This window comes from Geotrypetes seraphini, chromosome 8, assembly GCF_902459505.1.
Source record: "Geotrypetes seraphini chromosome 8, aGeoSer1.1, whole genome shotgun sequence".
NCBI lineage: Eukaryota > Metazoa > Chordata > Amphibia > Gymnophiona > Dermophiidae > Geotrypetes > Geotrypetes seraphini.
The window spans coordinates 179,967,393-179,988,001 of NC_047091.1; the positions used below are offsets into that span (position 1 = coordinate 179,967,393).

Below are 20,609 nucleotides of genomic sequence, written 5' to 3' on the forward strand. Positions count from 1 at the left end.
AGGAAGCCCAGCAGATTTGGGCTTGGGCCACAGATCACCAACTATTCTTAAAAGCGATCTACATTCAGGGAGAACAGAATTCCTTAGCGGACAAACTCAGCAGAATTCTCCAGCCTCACGAGTGGACTCTCGATCCTTTAACTCTACAGTCCATCTTCGCTCAGTGGGGCACTCCTCAGATAGACCTTTGCAGCTCCTCACAATCACCAGCTGCCCCTCTTTTGCTCCAGACTCTACTCTCCTCACCGTCTGGCAGCGGATGCATTTCTCCTGGACTGGTCCAATCTGTTCCTGTATGCTTTCCCTCCGCTACCTCTCATGTTGCGAACCTTGTTCAAGCTCAAGAGGGAACAGGCCACCATGATTCTCATCGCTCCACGATGGCCCAGGCAACATTGGTTCTCCCTTCTACTTCAACTCAGTTCCAGGGAGCCTATTCTTCTTCCATTGTTTCCTTCTCTGCTTACACAGCATCAGGAGAACCTTCTGCATCCCAACCTCCAGTCTCTGCACCTGACAGCTTGGTATCTCTCGGGCTGACTTCGAATGATACTCTTGTCTCAGCCCGTTCGTTCTATTCTGGATGCCTCCAGGAAACCTGCCACTCTGCAATGTTACCATCAGAAGTGGACACAATTTTCTTCCTGGTGTCTTCTTCATCATCATAATCCTACGTCCCTTGCTGTGGAGACTTTGTTGGATTATCTTCTTTCTTTGTCTGACTCTGGTCTCAAGTCTACTTCCATCAGAGTCCACTTCAGTGCTATTGCTGCTTTTCATGAGCCAGTTCACGGAAAACTCCTTTCAGCTCATCCTTTGGTTTCCAGATTCATGCGGGGTCTTTTCAATGTGAAACCACCTCTTAAAGCACCCCCTGTAGTCTGGGACCTTAATGTGGTTCTCTCCGCCTTAATGAAGCCTCCGTTTGAACCTTTGGCTACGACCCCTTTCAAGTTCCTCACTTGGAAAGTGGTCTTCCTTATTGCTCTAACCTCTGCCAGGAGGGTCAGTGAGCTACATGCACTAGTTGCGGATCCACCTTTTACAGTCTTTCATCATGACAAGGTGGTTCTGCGTACACATCCAAAGTTTCTCCCTTAGGTTGTCTCGGAATTCCATCTCAACCAATCCATTGATCTGCCTGTCTTCTTTCCGAAACCTCACTCTCATTCTGGAGAACAGGCTCTGCATACTTTGGACTGTAAGCGGGCTTTAGCTTACTATTTAGAGCGTACTAAGCCCCACAGATCATCTCCCCAACTCTTTCTGTCCTTTGATCCGAATAAATTGGGACGTCCTGTTTCTAAACGTACGTTGTCAAATTGGCTTGCAGCGTGCATTTCATTTTGTTATGCTCAGTCCGGACTGACACTGGAAGGGTTCTGTCATGGCCCATAGAGTTCGAGCTATGGCAGCATCTGTAGCTTTCCTCCGTTCCACCCCTATTGAGGAAATCTGCAAAGCTGCTACTTGGTCCTCAGTTCATATTTTTACATCTCATTATTGTCTGGATGCATTCTCCAGATGGGATGGACACTTCGGCCAATCTGTTTTGCAAAATTTGTTTTCCTAATGGCCAACCTTCCCTCCATCCCTCTTTTTGTTAGCTTGGAGTTCACCCATCAGTCAAGAATATGCTGCCTGCTTGTCCTGGGATAAAACACCGTAACAGGTGTTATCCAGGGACAGCAGGCAGATATTCTTGCGTCCCACCCACCTCCCCAGGTTGGCTTCTTAGCTGGCTTATCCTAACTGGGGACCGCGCGCCTCTGTCGGGCGGGAAGGCACTCGCGCGTGCGCTGTGTGGCCTACTAGAACTTTCCAAGTTCTTAGAGTGCAATCACTCTAAAATTGTCCGTACCGGGGCTCCGTCGGTGCCGTCACCCATCAGTCAAGAATATCTGCCTGCTGTCCCTGGATAACACCTGTTACGGTAAGTAACTGTGCTATATAAGAAACCCACCCCTCCCACCCATATACCAATAAATAACAACTATCAATATATTATCCGTCATAATCCCACCCCCCCTTATCTTATCCAATATTCTGGTGTTTAAGATGTCTGATCACTAGAATAAATCGTCAATGGCCCCCAAATCTTTTTAAACTTATTATAATTACCTTGTTGCAAAGCAAATACCCTTTCCATTTTATAAATATGGCACACTGAATATTTTTTTTAAATTTTAGATAACATTAAGGGAAACCTGAATTTAGAAAGTTGTGTTTTGGTTTTAGTTGTATAATTTTAGATCATTTGAAAATATGAGCAGTTTTAAATATTAAAGGTGGTATATTAAGTTTATTAAATTTTAAACAAGGAACTAAATCGGAGAAAAGGTGGCTCTCTGACATGAACATTTGCAAATCCTACTCCCACCGCACCCCATGTTGGCCTTGTACTCTTTGTTACACTTTGATAGGGCCTGTTCTAGGTCAGAAGAACAGCTTTCCTCCTTGTGGCCACTGCTGCTACCAGTGACTGACAGTTTTCTCTTTCTAGTGCAAGCTTATTGAGCATGATGGAAGAGAATGTTGTGTGTACAGTATATATTAGCATCTGGTATGGGGAGAGGTAGAAAATGGGGAGCAGAGCCAGAACATGGGGGGAGTGGGTTCCTCCCTTCCCTCCTCCTCCTCCTTCCCTATAATATCTGCAAAAGAACAAAATAAATTATGTAGGCACACAAGAAAGGCTGGAAATCTTATTGTCATTATGCAAGTTTACATTCAACATATAAATTTGTGCAAATGTGCTGCAGAATTGCTGTTTTTTCACTATCAAATCTACCTCTAAACTGCCTTAGGAACCTGGGGCTGTACTTGTAGCATCAGTTTGTGGTTTTCTCTACTTCGAAATGATGATATATAATCAACCTGAATGTGCTAAAGCTGCAGCACCTTCACTGCAATTTATACAAGAATGAGATACCCTTAACTCACTCCTCGCAGGGATGAAACTCGCACATCCTATATCCTCCATGCCATAGAAGCTGCTTGGGAGGGTAACAGAAGACACAAAATTCCTGCTGTAGGCCCTGCCTCACAGGCAGCAGATGGGAAATGCTCCGCAGCAGCAGAAAGACACAGCAAAAGTTCTGACCGTGAACTTCAGGCTTCTAATAATCATGAAGAAGAGAATGTGAGTGTGATATAGGTCGGGGATTAATATTCACCTACTTTTTGTTCTTTTCAGTAAAAATAATTTTGTACTACTGAAGAACGAGGGTAGTCCACTTCCAGTGATAACTGACATTTTTATTTTATCTGATTCTTTAAACTGTAGCATTACTGTCTTGGCCTAACTTTCTCCTCGTCACAGGAGATAAAAGGCACATTGATAAATGATAGCAGAAAAACTAAAATTGATTCTTTATTTTGGCCTTTATTCTAGAGGATTTGGGGAAAATATCCATGTTGGAATCATCCTCTTGTAGGTGATGATTCAGAGGCACTGAAATAAGTTTAGTGTGAATGTGGAAGAGGTACTAGAGTAAACTGACAAGACTAAATAGTGGCAGATCATTGGAACCTGTTGACATTCACCATGGCATGAACTCTACAAAATTGCAGTACTGCCTTGAGAAGTGGAAGACAGCCAATATAACAACGATTTCCAAAAGGATTTGAATCAGTTCAGCGGACGGCCACCAGGATGATCTCAGGGCTCAAGGGTCTCTCATACGAAGAGAGACTGAACAAATTGCAGCTTTACACTCTCGAGGAACGTAGGGAGAGGGGAGACATGATCGAAACATTTAAGTACCTCACGGGACGTGTCGAAGTGGAAGATGATATTTTCTTTCTCAAGGGACCCTCGGCCACAAGAGGGCACCCGCTCAAACTCAGGGGCGGAAAATTTCATGGCGAAACCAGAAAGTATTTCTTCACAGAGAGAGTGGTTGATCATTGGAACAAGCTTCCAGTGCAGGTGATCGAGGCAGACAGCGTGCCAGACTTTAAGAATAAATGGGATACCCATGTGGGATCCCTACGAGGGTCAAGATAAGGAAATTGGGTCATTAGGGCATAGACAGGGGGTGGGTAAGCAGAGTGGGCAGACTTGATGGGCTGTAGCCCTTTACTGCCGTCATCTTCTATGTTTCTATGAGTGAATACAGTTAAATATGCACTAATGAGGCTGATGTCAAAATGCAGGTATTATGGTGGGATGCTCTCAAGAAGAACAAAATCACTGGTCCTAAATGTAAACCTGACTTCTTTTGAGAATCCATTAGAACTGTGATGCCCTCACCTGGAGTCCTGCGTCCAGCACTGGTCGCTGTACATGAAGAAGGACACGGTACTACTCGAAAGGGTCCAGAGAAGAGCGACTAAGATGGTTAAGGGGCTGGAGAAGTTGCCGTAAAGCGAAAGATTAGAGAAACTGGGCCTTTTCTCCCTTGAACAGAGGAGATTGAGAGTGGACAAGATCGAAACATTCAAAATACTGAAGGGAATAGACTTAGTAGATAAAGACAGGTTGTTCACCCTCTCCAAGGTAGGGAGAACGAGAGGGCACTCTCTAAAGTTAAAAGGGGATAGATTCCGTATGAACGTAAGGAAGTTCTTTTTCACCCAGAGAGTGGTAGAGATCTGGAATGCTCTTCCGGAGTCAGTCATAGGGGAAAACACCCTCCAGGGATTCAAGACAAAGTTAGAAAGTTCCTGCTGAACTGGAACGTACACAGGTAGGGCTAGTCTCAGGGCGCTGGTCTTTGACCAGAGGGCTGCTGCATGCTGGGCACGATGGACCACTGGTCTGACCCAGCAGTGGCAATTCTTATGTTCAAACTTGCCCTAGGGTAGCCCCAGCCAGTTAGGTTTTCAGGATATCCACAATGAATATGCATGCAGTTGGCCAGTCAACCTAACTGGTTTATGTGCCCCCCAGGGCAAATTTGGGAGTCATTGAAAGTATGGATAAAGGGGGAAAACAAATGACACATTATATTTTGATTTTCAGAAAGTGTTTGCTAAAGTCTCTCATGAGAGATGCCTCAGGAAGTTAAGAAGTCATGGGATAAGAAGATATGAAACAAAGAATAAGACTAAATATTAGTTTCCCAATAGAAAGTGAGAACCAGTGTATCTATCTGTTAATGGTCTGGAAAAGGGAACAATGAATAAATTGATCAAATTTTGCACATGATGTTAAAGTATTTATAGTATAGTGCAGTCTCAATTATCTGATCTTCATTAATCTGACCTTCATTAATCTGAAGATTCTTGTGACATCAAGAAAATAAAAAGGAAATAAAAACTATGCTCTTCAAGAAATCCCTGAATAAAGCTTAAGACCACGAATACCTCCCTCTTACCTCCCTCTTACCTCCCACTCCCTATCCCCTGATCCCACCTAACCCTCTCTTGGAAACGACCTCTGGTCTAACTTTGTAATCCTCCCTCCACAACTCTTTTTGTAATCCGCTTTGAACCGAAAGGTAATGGCGGAATAGAAATCTGTAATGTAATGTAATCAACAGCGTAAAGGCAAGAAAAGATGTCTGTTCAACCTGGTATTTTATTACAATCAATTGTCATCAATGTAAACAGTCTCTAAAAGAGTCTCTGTGTATATCTGAAGAGTATAATTCAAATAGCAGAAGTCCGTTGAAGCATATCTGACATTGATGTCATCACATTGCCGTTAAGAAGTATGCAGGTTCTCTTCCTGGTTTTTTTCCATACATTGCAAGGAAGCCATTTTTTTTTTTTTTTTTAAATTGAGATTATGCTTTTCCAGTATGTGTGGTAATATTTTGACCCTGCTTCTCAACGAGGAAACCATTTTTGATCTGAGACTATGCTTCTAAAAATGCTTAAGGGTTAAGGAATTGCTAAAGAAAGTGAACATTAAAGATGTTTTGAGTCGAGTCATTTCTTTTACAACATGGCAGCAATTTTTAGACCTGACAATTTTAAATACAGACACCCTATGCCTGTTTTTCTATTTTATCTGATTTTTCACTTTTTTGATAACGGGATGGTCCTAATAACTTTAGATAATCGAGACAGTGCAGTAGTTAAACATAAACAGACATTGAGGAACTACATTGCCAGACCACAGAACTGCGTGTCTTAACTGGCAGTTGAAATATAATGTAGTCTAGAGCACAGTTCTTCAACCGCCGGTCCGCGGACCGGTGTCGGTCCGCAGAAAATTTCTGCCGGTCCGCGCAGGGCCGGCGAGATCAAGTCGGCAGTTAAATTTCCTGCCGACTGCGGTTCCTCCCGACTAATGTTCCTCCCAGCCTCAGGCGATCAAGACAGGCTGCCAACATCGGGGCCTTCCCTCTCTGAGTCTCGCCTGTTCGGAAACAGGAAGTTGAAACAAAATAGGCGGGATTCAGAGAGTGAAGGTCCCGACGTCGGCAGCGTGTCTTGATCGCCACCCCTGCCGAGTTGCTGAAGAGGGCCGCGGGGAAGTTGCGATTAGACCGGAGAGAGCTGCAGATTCAGGTGCAGGTGGAGGGAGATGGTCAGCGTGTGCGAACAAGATCCTGGGGAGCCTTCACAGTGGCTGTCTCCCCTCCCACCAGCTCTCCAATTTGCCAGGGAAGTGATTTACCGGTAACTTCCTGCAGGCAAGTACCGAGAGCTGCTGGAAGGGGAGGAAGCCACTGTAGGAGGCTGGGAAGGTCTGGAAAAGGGAGAGCTGTTACTGGACTTGAAGGGAGTTAGGAGAGATGCTGCTGGGAGGGGAGAAGGGATAGGTATGGGAAGAGAGTTAATGTTGGATAGAGGGAGGAGGGAAGGGAGAAGAAGGAGAGATGCTGCTGGGAGTGGAGGAGGGAAAGGGATGGGAAGAGAGTTACTGTTGGATAGAGGGAGGAGGGAAGGGAGAAAAAGGAGAGATGCTGCTGGGAGGGGAGGAGGGAAAGGGATGGGGAAGAGAGTTAATGTTGGATAGAGGGAGGAGGGAAGGGAGAAGAAGGAGAGATGCTGCTGGGAGGGGAGGAGGGAAAGGGATGGGAAGAGAGTTAATGTTGGATAGAGGGAGGAGGGAAGGGAGAAGGAGAGATGCTGCTGGGAGGGAGGAGGGAAAGGGATGGGAAGAGTTAATGTTGGATAGAGGGAGGAGGGAAGGGAGAAAGAAAAAAGGAAGGAGGGTAGGGAGAAAGAAAAAAGGAAGAAAACAGCTGGCAGGGAGATTACAGGAGGGGAAGGGGGTCAGGGTGGAATGGAGAGATCAGATGAGAGAAAGGGGAGAGAGAGGAATGAGAAAGTAGAGAGACATTGATGCTGGAAAGGGGGTCAGCAGAGAAATGAGAGAGGGATAAAGATGCTAGATCTGGTGTAGGAGAGATAAAAATGAAGACGGCAGTGAAGCTGGAATGAATGATGTAAAAAGGAGAGAGGAGGATGGACAAGGAAGAGGGGCATAGAAAGAAGTCAGATACATATGGAATGGGGAGAGGGCAGACATTGGATGGAACGGGCAGATGCTGGAAGGAAAAGAGTGAAAAGAAGATGAAAGCAGAAACCAGAGACAACAAAAGGTAGAAAAAAATAATTTTATTTCTATTTTGTCATTAGAATATATCAGATTTGAATTATATATCCTGCTAGAGACATAATTGGGGACTGCAGTATTCTGTTAGCATGATATTTCTATGTAGCATTCTATAATAACTTGGCTTGTTCAGTTTTCTTGATAGTAGAGGGGATATATGTGAAGGGGAGGGGAGACAGGGGTTTTGTTGGTCCGTGCTCTGTATATTTGTATTTATAAAATCACAATTGTTCAGAATATTGTTTCTTTTTATACTTTAATAAAATACGTTCAATATAAAATCATAATTGCGGCTTGTGCAGATGGGATCAGATGGTTTGCGGGGACCGAGCTCGCGGAGATGGGGCGTAAACGGGATTTTAAATTTTAGTCCTAGTAGTTTGCCGGTCCACAAAATAATTCTTTTATTTCTGCTGGTCCACGGGTGTAAAAAGGTTGAAGAACACTGGTCTAGAGTACACAAGGAAAAATAATTGTCAGTTTAGTGTACAGCAGGTGTTAAAAAAAAACAACAACCCCAAATAGAATATTAGGAGTATTTCACGTAGGCATGGAGAATAAAACTGAGACTACCATACTGTCTGTAGATCTGTGGTGTAATTGCACCTTGAGTATTTTATATGTATTAAAAAAGGCGATATAGTAAAACCAGAAAAGGGATAAAGATAGGCAGCGAAAATAATAAAGGGGATAGAATTGCTCCCTTTATGATGAAAGGCTAAACGGGTTATCTTTAGCTTGAAGAAATGGTTGAAAGGAATATGATAGAGATTTATGCCTCCAATGCCTGGAATAAATTACCTGAGTTTGTCCGCCAAGCTCCTTCCTTTATCTTGTTTAAAAGCAGACTGGCAACCCACCTTTTTGATATAGCCTTCAATCCATAACCCTACTGCCCAGCAACCCAGCCAGCTGATTAACCATTCCTCTTAACTGCTTGTCTATATTGTCTGTTTAGATTGTAAGCTCCTTTGAGCAGGGACTGTCTTCTTTGTGACTCTGTACAGTGCTGCATACGTCTGGTAGTGCTATAATAGTAGTAGTAGCAGTAGTAGTAGTATGAAATCGTGAGTAGGGTGAACAGATAATCCTGGATCCAGATATCCCTTGAGTCAGATTTGACTCCTGGTGACCACACAAGGAGCCACCATCGGATCTGAAATTGGGCCCTTCAGGTTTCCAGCCTGCTTCTCCTCCGCTCTGAACAGATAAATAGGGAGCTGTTATTTACCCTTTCTATAAGAACTAGAAATAGGGTAAACTCCATGAAACAATGAAGTTACTTACCGCAAACTAATGATATCAGATGGCACTGTAAATGGAGTAGCTCTCCTAAAGCTCAGAGAATTTAAAATGGCTCTTTTGAGCATGTACCAGTGACCCCCAAATCATAGTGCCCACCTGTTTTCACTCCAGTGTGTTCTAGAGCTGTTAGTGTGTTCATTCTAGAGGAAGGTAGGAGACTGTGTGGCTGACTTATCCTGCTGTCCACAGAGAACATCTGTCGCAGGTGAATAACTTTTGACTCTCTCCATGGGCAAGTAGGAAGAGTTATCCACACACTTGTGACTCCCAAGTGGCAAGCTATAAAGGGTCATTCAGCTATCTGTTGGGCTGTGGTGGGATGAACTTGCATAAGTAAGAAAAGGTTTAGATTTAGGTAGTCCAAGTCAATAGAGCAGGTGGTTCCCAACAAGTCAAGGAACATAAAATAATAATAAGATAACTAAGGAACAAGTGAATAAGACACTTTTGGACTAAAAGGAGGCCTGTTTGCTTGTATATATATTTTATCATTTTTTTTCCTTCAATAAATGTTTTTTCCACTCCATCAGTTAGACCTTTTCTTCCTTACGCAGGTTCATCCCACCACAGCCTACCAGACATACTAGTTGAAGACACTCAGTGCCGAGGGTAGACTGAAGGGGAGGACTTAGTATTGGTAGTGCCTATTCCTGTGAATCAGTATGAAGATGTCTGCCTCATGGTGGTCAAGAAAGCCAGCCAGTTGGTGATAGTACACTTTCCCCTCCGTATTCGTGAATTCCATATCTACGGATTCGCTTATTCACGGTTTTAAACCACAAAATTCAGTTTTTAGGCTATTTTAAGCCCTGTAAGCCCCCCCCCCTTAAGCCTTACCTGGTGGTCTAGCAGATTTTCAGGACAGGAGCAATCTTCCCAATTCTCCTGCCCCATGCAGATCGCTCACAGGAAATGGCTCGAGAGACTACGGGAGCTCAAGGCAGCCATTTCCTGTGAGCGATCTGCACGGGCCAGGAGCGTGGGAAAATCGCTCCTGCCTGAAAACCTGCTAGGCCACCAGATAAGGCTTAAGGGGGGGGGGGCTTTCAGGGCTTAAAATAGCCGTGGGAAGCAGGGGTTAGGGGCAGAACTGGCCCGAATATTATTTGCGGTTTTTTTAATATTCGTGGGCCGGCTCTGCCCCTAACCCCCGCGAATACGGAGGGGGAAATGTATTGGCTTGGAGAAGGGAGAAATCGCTCCCTAGAGAATACATCTGAAATTTCTCCTTAAATGTGAACCTGTTTAGTTTTCTGAGATCTGTGATGGGGCTGAGGCCCTCTGGTTTCTTTGTAATCAGGGAGTAGCTTAAGTAAAATATCTAGCTGATCTCTGTGAGGGAAACAGGCTGTATAGTTTTTGTCTGTAGAAGAGAATCTATCTCTGATCAATGTTCAGGTGCCCTCTTCTAAGGGTGGGGGTTCATCATAAGGTGAGGTTAAGGTGAATCTGAGGTTGCCTTTGCAAATGATCTCTGACCTACTAGTTGGTTATGATCCTCTTCCTTCCCCTCCCTGGTAGGATGTTGACCTAGGGTATTCAGAAGGTAAATGTCCTTTTGCTGGTTAAAGGGGTCAGTTGTTTTTGTTGCATTTGTTCCTTTGGATATGGTCTTACTGGTAAATAAGGTTGTATAGTTGCTGTCTGTGGCAACACATCTACCACTTGTTCTAAGTCATTGTAGCAACTTGGGGTGGGAAAGGCTTGTGGGAATGTGCACTCTGGTGTGTTCTAGGCCTTCAGAGTTGAGAGTTTTGAGGGTGATATTTTTAATGACAATGACAGCATCCCAAACCTTGTCACCAAAGAGATTTGGCTGCCATGCAATGTGCATCTGTGGAGTGCTCTATGGATATCTTCCTTTAGGCCAGAGGCTCTAGGCCATAGCATATGTTTTTCACTGCAGTGATAGCTATTTTGGCTGCATGAGAGAAGGTAGTGTTGGAGGCTCAAATGCAGATTGGATCAGAAGTTCTTCTTTGTCAAGGAGAATGAAAGATAGTGTTATCCTTGAATCCAGCAGTAGGGGTGCAAGTTTATCATGGCACTCTGAAAGACTTTGTAGCCTACATCATTTCCTAGAACATAAGCACTTGGTTTCAGTTAAATATTATTTGTCTAACTGTGGGTTATAGCTGGAACTTGATTTAAAGGGTTTTGGGAGGGGGGGGGTTCGAGGCTGAAAGTTCATAAAAAGGAGTTTTTTCATATTTTGTCATAGTTGTCTAGCAGAATCCTGTGTAAAGGATGTCCAGGTATTAAGGATCCCAAGGACCTAGTTCTGGGATGAGGCATGTCAGCTGGTGATGTAGCCAGCTGGGGGTGGAGTTTTGGAGACGTGAGGTCCTATGGAGGCAATACTGGCAGAGGTAGAGAAGCAGATGAGTCAGATGGGATGCAAGGAGAGACTGGGGATCTAAAGTCAAGAGAGGAGCTGTTGGACTCTTCTAGTATATTACCATTGCTGTAAGATGGTGGAGGTTCCAGAGAGATCAAATGGGGGAGTGTAAGGTTGGTGGTGGAGGAGAAGGTTCTTTGGTATAGCTGCTGGTGATTGTCAAGGTGTGAGGTTGGTAGGTGTGAAGGTCTCTGGCACTCGCTACACTGACATCACTGCTCACTCCCAACCCTCATTGCCAAGGACCCTAAGTGGATTGATCTTCCTGGCAGTGTTGGTTTTGTAGCCTCTAAAGGAAGAGGAGGATCAGCTGATTTGATGTCTGCAGTCATATTTTCTTCACTTAGGGCTTGAGCCGGAGTGGGCCCCTTGATTCATGCTGATGATTAATTGGTATGGTTGAGAGGAAGCTATCTTGGTGCTGCTTCTGCTTTATGACAGGGGTTTCTATGGAACTTCCCTGTGCTATCAAACAAAGGAGGATTTCCCCTGTGCCATGAATGACATCTTCTGGAGTAGGAAGGGTTTTCCTGACACCATGGAGATGGAGCTTGATTGGCATGGTGGGAGGTTCCTTAGCACCATAGCAACCTGATTTGTAAGGCACAGTGGGAGGATCTTTGACACCATGCTGACCAGCCCTATGAGTAGCAGAGAGCAGTGCTAAGGGAAGACATCCTGCAAAGTGAACAGGCCTTGAATTGGTGAGACACCAGAAGACAGCTGTCATGGGAGTCCAAGGTGTTTTCCTTTTGCTGTTGCAGTGCAGGTATTTTTAAATCCGGGTTTGCTAGTCATGTTGGGTCCAAGTTCTTCACCTACCTGCCTCTACCACCTGAAAAGTTCAGAAGACTTGTGGAGAGCTGTGAGGATCCATCCATCAGGCAGAGCAGATGAACTAAAAATTGGAGCAGAAACAGTGGGCGCTATGGTGAGGGTGGCTGACATGCTTTAAAAGGCTTTTTCAAACTTTTCTGAACTGTAGGAGAGTTGATGTTATTATCTGGTGGCACCATAAAGGAAATAGCAGTACATGATTGATTCATCCTGCTTGTCCATGCAGAAAAGCTAGTTTAAAGTATATCTGAAAGAGTATTTTTTCTCCCAATGAATAATCAAAATATGGAATTTGTTATCAGAGAGTATGATCAAGATATAGCTGGATTTCAGAGGTGTTTGGACAAGTTCCTAGAAGAAAAGTTCATATTATTAACTAGACAGATTTGAGGAATACCACCATTATCCTTAGAAGTGACCAGCAACAGTTTATTTAAAATATTTATAAACCTTGTTATCCAGTAGTACTAGGCACTGTACAGATTAAACATACATAGACGATACCTCTTGGGATCTGAAAGGTTATTTCTAGGGACCTGGATTGGCTATGCTCCATTGACCTTTTTGTCTGACTCAGTTTGGCAGGGCCTTAGTTGTGTTTTATACTCACTTTATTTTACGTTCACTCTGTTTAATTAGTTCTTGATGTATTGCTAGTGTGCAGGAGCTGCAGCAGCAGCCACGTTTTCCAAGAAAGTGTCGGGTGTGGAACTGGATTCTCTAATTACGCAAGTAAAGGACCTACTACCTGATCTTGGTGAGGGCTTTATCCTGGCTTGTTTGGAGGAATATTCATACAGTGTTGAACAGGTCATTAATAACTTGCTGGAGAATCGCCTGGCTCCTTCTCTGCAGAAATTGGATCGTTCACTGCCCAGGTATGACCTGCATGAATAGATGATGCTAAAGATCAAAAGATGTGCATAGCAGGATGTGAACCACTGACCAGAAATTGGATCCCTTCTCTTGTTTTGATTTTTGTAGGCAAGTGCAACAGGAACCACCCACTCTCTTGTCATCTCGAGCCAACATTTTCCAGGATGACGAGTTTGATGTGTTCAGCAAAGACTCTGTGGATAAGTCTCGGATCTGGAAAGGCAGAAGGTCTTTGAATGAATCTTTCAGTTATCTCTTCTGCTCATAACCATGTTGCTGCCATATGCTAGCACAGGAACATGCTGTGCCTTCTCTGTTTTCTGTGATTTCTTCTGTTATATTATTACATTGCATTAACGTTCAATTCTTACTAAGCTAGACACATGCCCTTCATGTACTATGACAGCTAGCTTACCTGCCTTCTCCAACTGCATGTGTAATTTTTTTTCCTCGCAATACATCTCTTTCAACCATGACACATGGACAAATGTTCCCTGTCCCCACAGGATCTCTCCATTCCCATCTTGTCCCCATGAGCCCTGTCCCTGCCCTATTCCAGCAAGCTCTGTCCTCATCTGCACAAGCCTCAAACACTTTAAAATTTGTATTTATTTTTTTATTTTATTATTTATATACCACTTATATCCTAAGTGGTTTTGCATTCAGGTACTTTATCATATTTCCCTATCTATCCTGACTGGCTCAAACTCTATCTAGTGTACCTGGGGCAATGTGGAAATTAAGTGACTTGCCCATGGTCACAAGGAACAGTGAGGGATTTGAACTCACAACCTCAGAGTGCTGGGGCTGTAGCTCTAACCACTGCACCACACACTCCCCAATCTTAAGTGTTCAAGGCTTGTGCGGTTAAGGCAGAGCTTGCAGGAATGGGACAGGGACAGAACTCACGGGTATGAGACGGGGATATTGAGATTCTGCGGGGATGGGAACAAATTTGTCCCCGTCTCATTCTCCATCCCCACTTTTATCTATCTTGCTTCTTTACATACCCTGTCTGAGTATATTCTGCCACTGCATGCTCCCTCCACTGCCTACCACCTAAACTCGCCTCCCCCCTCTTGCCATTCTCTAGCAGACTGGCAATTTAATGTTTGAATTCTTTCAGTACCCTGGGGTGTATACCATCCAGTCCAGATGATCTATCACATTTTAACTTTTCTTTTTTTTTATAAAATCTTTATTCATTTTTCAAACTTACAATAAGTGCGTCAACAAGTACAATCATTTAAACTTAGATAAATCACTTAATATTCAGCAATAAATTAAATTATAAAGTTTATCTCCCTCCCTCCTACCCCTTTCATATTATGTATTAAACATTTATATCATTTATTAAATACTTTCCTATCCTTCTTACCATTAATAAAAGATCATAAATTATCCCCCCTCCCCCTATCTTAAACTTATACTATTAAGGGAAAAATGAAATCTATTTATTGCAATAATTTGTTAATGGCCCCCAAACTTTTCAGTTTGGCTCAGTACATCTTCCAGGTTCACCAAGATTTATTTTAGTTCCTCTGTGTCATCAGCCTTGTAAAACATTTCTGGTACAAATAGATCTATTACATCTTCTTCCATAAAGTCTGAAGCAAAGAATTAATTCAGTTTCTCCGCTATGGCTTTGTCCTCCCTGAATGTCCCTTTTGCTCTTTGATAATCTAATGGTCCTACAGATTTTCTTCTGATGTAACTTAAAAAGTTGTTACTGTGAATTTTTGCTTCTTTGGCAAGTTTCTCTTCATATTCTCTTTTAGCCGCCCTTTATCAATGCTTTGCATCTCGCTTGCCAGGGCTTATATTGCTTTTTATTTTCTTCATTCAGATTATTTTTCCATTCTTTGAAAAATGTTCTTTTGGCTCTAATATCCTCTTCCACTTCACCTTTTAACCATTTTGGATTTTTTTTGCTCTTCTTTCCACCTTTGTTAATATATGGTATACATCTGGTCTGGGCTTCATGATTGATTTAAAAGCCTAACCTTTATGGCTGATTCTTTTAGATTCTTTTTAACAATTTTCTTCATTTTATTATAGTCACCATTTCAAAAATTAAAGGCTGCTACAGTAGATTTCCTTTCCTCCAAATATTAGCTCAGATTTAATCATGTTATATCACTGTTTTCCAGCAGACCCAACACCATTACCTCTTGTACTATGCCCTGCATTCCATTTGAATGTTTTGCTGTATGTTAATGTGAACTGTTCTGGCATGATATCTTATTAATTGTTTGATTATAATTTGTCTGGATCCTTGTTTTTATTTTGCTGTTCTAATTGTTTATTATGCAAGAAGGAATGTTTTTATTATAGTCATAACTCTCACTATAATTGTAAATTGTCTGTGACTAGATAAACTGCTGTATACCTGCTTTGAAGCATCTGGGTGATCTTAAGTAAAACCCAACACAAAATAATGCAATAAACATAGGAAATATGTAAATAGGAAATAAAATGTGACATTAATAATTAAAAAATACTTATAACAAAAACCAGAATACATTGTTAGTTTAAAGGGAAAACTCAATCTACCTTACTCAGTAGGAGAGTTAAACTGAAACAATTACAAACATCCTACCCATAACTTTAGAATAATTAGACCTCAGCTATAAACTAATGCAAACACCCAGACTCTTCCAAGGGCACCCCCTAACCCTTTAGGTTTTCTCCTTTGGGGGTGACCATCCTCTAGTGTGGACTGCTGCTTTATAGTGACCTCATTGCAAGGAGGTAGCAAAGGGAAAGATGGAGGATGATAGGGGAAAAAGCCTGGAGCTGCTCCTGATTTAGGGGGATGCACAGCTGAATGTACACCTAGGACAACAAATATTCTTGGGCAGCATGCACTAAAATCCACGCAGTGGCGTACCAAGGGGGGGCGGTCCGCCCCGGGTGCAAGCCATGAGGGGGTGCTCCCGGCCTTGGCGTAATGGCCCGGGAACTTCCCTTCTCATGGCTCGACCTCAAGGCTTTCGCCTCCCTTTAGCGATTCCTCTACAAAGCAACCTGCAGAAAGGATCGTGGGTACTTCAGCGATCCTTGCAGGTTGCCATAGGCCTCCCGAGTTGTCCCTCTGCTGCGGTCCCGCCCCTCCTCTGACATCATTGCAAGGAGGGGTAGGCCATCATCACCCCAGCAGCAGAAGAGCATTGAAACAGGGGCATCTCATTTTTTCTGATTGGTGGAGGCAGATGAAAGAAACCTTCCCAGGATGCTGACATATAACAAAATCCCTTAATGATGGCTACTAAAAGTAATTCTTGTGCTTTTGCTGTGTTGTGCATGTAGACTGATGCTTTATCAAAGATAGGAGCATGTAAGTAACCTGAATAGATCATCTTTTTTCAACCCCAGCTCCTTCTCACTCTCTTCTATCACTCTAATGGTGTGGTTGTAGGAAAGGCGAGAATACAAAACATTTCCTGAATGACAAGCGTCTGATAGCAGAGCAGAAGGAGCGCTACAGTCAGTACAGTGTGGTGGTGGAGGAGGTCCCAGTTGAAGCAGGCACTGTGCAGTTCTACAAAGATGACTACGAGGATGAATATGATGATACCTACGATGGCAACCAAGTGGGAGCCAATGATGTGGATTCAGATGATGAGCTGATCAGCAGGAGGTGAGTGCCACAGGCCTCCTAAAGCCACTTAACATCAATATTTACACGAAATTGTCATATATATCTTTGTTAAGATAATACCCTAGTTTACATAATTGGTTATGAAAGGAATGCTCTGGAGGGGGCATAGGATGAAGGAAAAAGGGGATAGGCTCAGAAGTAACCTGCTCTATAGAAAAGGTGGTGGATTCATGGAACAGCCTCCTAGTGGAGGTGGTGGAAATGAAAACTGTATCAGAGTTCAAGAAAGCTTGGGCAAGTACATAGGATCTCTAAGGGAGTGAAAGAGCGTGTAGATGGCATGGATGGGCAAACTTGACTAGGCCTTATGGTCTTTTTACCTGTTTTCATTTTTCTCTGTTTCAATGCATTATTATGTAGTATTCATTGTATAGTCTGAAGACACTGTCTAGAAAGTTGTGACCCAAAGCAAAAATAGAACAGCAGTCACTATCCTAGTGAGAGACGGCATTGCTGCCTGTACAGAGATCAGACATTTTTCCTTCAGATGGAGAGTTTGTTTTTGAGATGGAGACACCAACCTTTGTGATCTGATCAATCTAACTTTGTCTCCTATTAATAAAGATGTGATTGCTGGATTTGGACTTAATTTATTAGTTAACTATTTACTAGGGGTTTCAAAAGATCAACTAGTACTTTTTTTTCTCTCCAACACTCAGGCCATTTACTATCCCCCAAGTTTTAAGGACTAAGGAGCAGGAGGAGCAGAATGAAGAGCAAGAAGATGAGGAGGAATCTGAAGAGGAAACCACCAAGGTAACATTTAAAGGGAGACAAGATTAGAGCAAGACAAATCATTTCATTTGCAAAATAATTTTCAGGGTTATCCAAAGGTCCAAATTGCCAAGAGAGGAAGGGTTAGATTCCAATTTCAAGCACCATCCTGTTCCTTAGTGCTGGGAGCAGTGTGGAAGCAAGACTTCAGCCTGTAAGGCAGCAAAAATTGTCTGATCTGTGTGGAGTAGTTGGGATTTCTGGGTCACAGCTACTCTTGAGTTATGGGTGAGGAGGACAGTTCTGTTCTGGAATGCATTGCTAGAGGTTGTGGTAACAGCAGATAGCATAGCTGCTTTTAAGAAAGATTTGGACAAGTTCCTGGAGGAAAAGTCCATAGTCTGTTATTGAGAAAGACATGGAGGAAGCCACTGCTTGCCCTGGATCGGAATGTTGCTACTCATTGGGTTTTGGCCAGGTACTAGGGACCTGGATTGGCCACCGTCAGGTCGGGCTACTGGGCTAGATGGATCATTGGTCTGACCCAGTATGGCTATTCTTATGTTCTTATGGATAAGGCATTTGAGATCATCACACATAAAACTAACTATCTTTAGGCAACAGGAATGGGGATGAGGTAGACCTAATTTAGTCATGCTAAGAAGGGATTCATGTAACTAGCAAGTCTCTTACTTTCAAAACACTTGGAACCTTTGAAATGGGCCCAGCTGTTTCACTATTAAGTATCACTTGAGCAGAGAATTGATCGGACCAGTAAGCCCCACAACAGTACTTGCTGTTCTTTAATTAGTAAAGGTACCTTTATCCAGAATAAAGTTTTAGAATTGATTAATATGAGTTTGTGGGACTAAGTAATTTTAATCTGTAAAGCTGAAAAGGACATTCAGTGAAGATTAAAGACTTTTTCCCTTTCCATCTTACAGCCAGATCACTTTGTACAGGACCCAGCAGTGCTCAGAGAGAGGGCTGAAGCCCGACGGATAAACTACTATGCCAAGAAAGGGTGAGAAGGAATTGTTTCCTGTACTGTCCTCACACTAGTTTTGTTTTGGTGTTTTTTAGAGGGGGGAGGGTGGCATTTGTGTGATTTCACTTTAAAAGCAAAGATGTTAATCCCGGTATGCACATCCAGGTCCTAGGGTGTAAGAAGAGTGTTGTCCATTACTACTTACACCCTAGGACCTGGATGTGTATATATATAGTGCGATACATAGTTAAACCCACGCGAGACAATCACGCACAGACAAAGCTGGGCTGACAATTGCGTGCAGGACATCAGCGTGCTGGATTTAAACTCAATTTGAAAGTGCTCCGAAGGGGGTTGTGGGGTGGGGGGAACCACCGCACTTAACTTAGTAGTATTGGCGCTGCCGTTGGGGGGTGTTGTGGGGGGAACCCCCCATTATAGAGGAAACAGGCCTTTTCCCTATTTTTTAGGGAAAAAGTACAGTTTCTTCTGTAATGTGGGGGAGTTCCCCCCCACACCCCCCCCAACGGCAGCACCAACACTCCTAAGTTAAGTGTGGGAGGGTCCCCCCTCACTTAGAGCGCTTTCAAGTTGAGTTTAAATCCAGTGCGCTGATGTCCTGAGCATGCGATCATCAGCCCAGCTTTGTACGCGATTGCATCGTGCAATTTTGACATGTCACCGTGTGGTGAAGGGGGGGAGGAGGTTACTGATTATGACTGCATTTAACCATCTACAGTAGGTCTTTGAAGCAGAAGCAGCTGAGCCATCCTTAAACTTTCACACAATGAGCTTGAAACCAGTTTGAAATGCGTGAAATGTATTTCCAGTGCAATAGGGATGGTATGCAGAACCACAGGGCTGTCCGTTTGTGCTTGGGAGCATACTGCAGAAGATGTCAATCACAGCTTTCAGCTCATCCTCTTTCTCCCTAGCCTCTGCTGTCCCCTTCAGTTCTTCCTGCTGCAGGTGAGCATGAAGGTGTCATTCTGATCTGCTCCTTTTATTATTTTATGTGGGTGGGTGTGGGGGTTCAGTTTGTTTGCAGTTTTTATGCAGATCAAGGGACTGCTGTGCCTGCGGCTGGCAGGTGTATCCTTCAGGGAATTGTGCTGCCAGCCTGCTGAAGATTTGTGGAGCTCGCAATTCTAGGCCCTCAGCACTTGCTTGCTTGCTTCCTTGACTTGTTCTGGAGCTTGAGCGCAGGCTGTTAGGCATTAATAACGTCCCTTGGGGAGTTCAGGGTGCCGGCTGCAGTTTCGCCTCCCCCCTCCTTTCTGCCTCTGTCGAGTCTAAGAAGTAGAGGCTCAGTCCAACTACAGTTGAACTGGCAGCCCAAAGATCTCAGCATGGCAGCTGACCAGCGGCTTGAGGCAGAGAATCCATCCAGATCCAACCATATGATGGGTGGGAAGGGGTTAAATTTTATTTTGGGAGAAATTGTGGTATTTCAAGTGATGTACTAAGTTAATATGTTGTTACTTTCTGTGCACTTGATGTAAAATATAAAATGAGCTGTGAGTACAGGGGGGTTCTGAAAAACTGCTTCAGAGAAAAGTTAGAGCCAGGCAATGCCCCCATCTTGTCAGCACTGGCGTTCCTCCAAGAGGGCCTTGAACAAGGGATTGGCAGTGGCGTCCCTTAGAGTTCAAGTCGCAGGGCTCTCTTGCTTCTGGGGCCAAGAGAAGAGAGCTTCGCTAGTGGCTTGTTAATGTTTTAACTACATCACTGTTCATTAAGTGATTGATTTAAAATTCATCTGGGCAGATCAGACACCTGGTTTTGTGGAATTCTCCATACCCCTCCTTCTCCTGCCTTCTTGTATAAGGCTGTCACTGGCATTGGTACAAACTGAAGGGGGTAGCAGAGACCAGGGAGAAGGAGGAGCTGAAAAGTTGTGATTGACATCTGCAGTAGGTTCGTAAGCACGCATGGACAACCCTATGGTTCAGCATACCATCCCTATCTATTGAAAAAGATACTGAATTATCAAGATAAGAACATCTTTTTTTTAAGTTTTTTTATTCATTTTTCACATAACAAGTGTATCACTTAAATTTATACAATTTCATTACGTACACACTTGATATTCCTTCATACTTTACTATATATATAACGTATCATTATATAATCCTTTACTATAATCTTGAAGCAGTATATAATATTTAATAAGTATACCAACTATTTCTCAATTATAAACCCATCCCCTCCCCTTCCTTATGCAACTGGATATAATACAACAAGATATATTGATAAATTATTTATATTATAAGATGATTAAAATAACCCCCCCACCCCCCCTCTTATCAATATC

At 43.2% G+C, this 20,609-nt stretch overlaps 1 protein-coding gene across 4 annotated transcripts in view; it reads left to right on the plus strand.

Annotated features, from left to right (window-relative positions):
• Positions 1–20,609, plus strand: part of ASCC2 (activating signal cointegrator 1 complex subunit 2) — a 108,439-nt gene that overhangs the window by 84,389 nt on the left and 3,441 nt on the right. For all 4 annotated transcript variants that reach the window (XM_033955074.1, XM_033955073.1, XM_033955076.1 and 1 more), the window contains 6 exons: positions 2,953–3,142; positions 12,714–12,934; positions 13,041–13,160; positions 16,351–16,572; positions 17,253–17,349; positions 18,252–18,331. In XM_033955074.1, the coding sequence (XP_033810965.1) occupies positions 2,953–3,142; positions 12,714–12,934; positions 13,041–13,160; positions 16,351–16,572; positions 17,253–17,349; positions 18,252–18,331 (930 nt within the window). The remainder of the gene's footprint in view (positions 1–2,952; positions 3,143–12,713; positions 12,935–13,040; positions 13,161–16,350; positions 16,573–17,252; positions 17,350–18,251; positions 18,332–20,609) is intronic.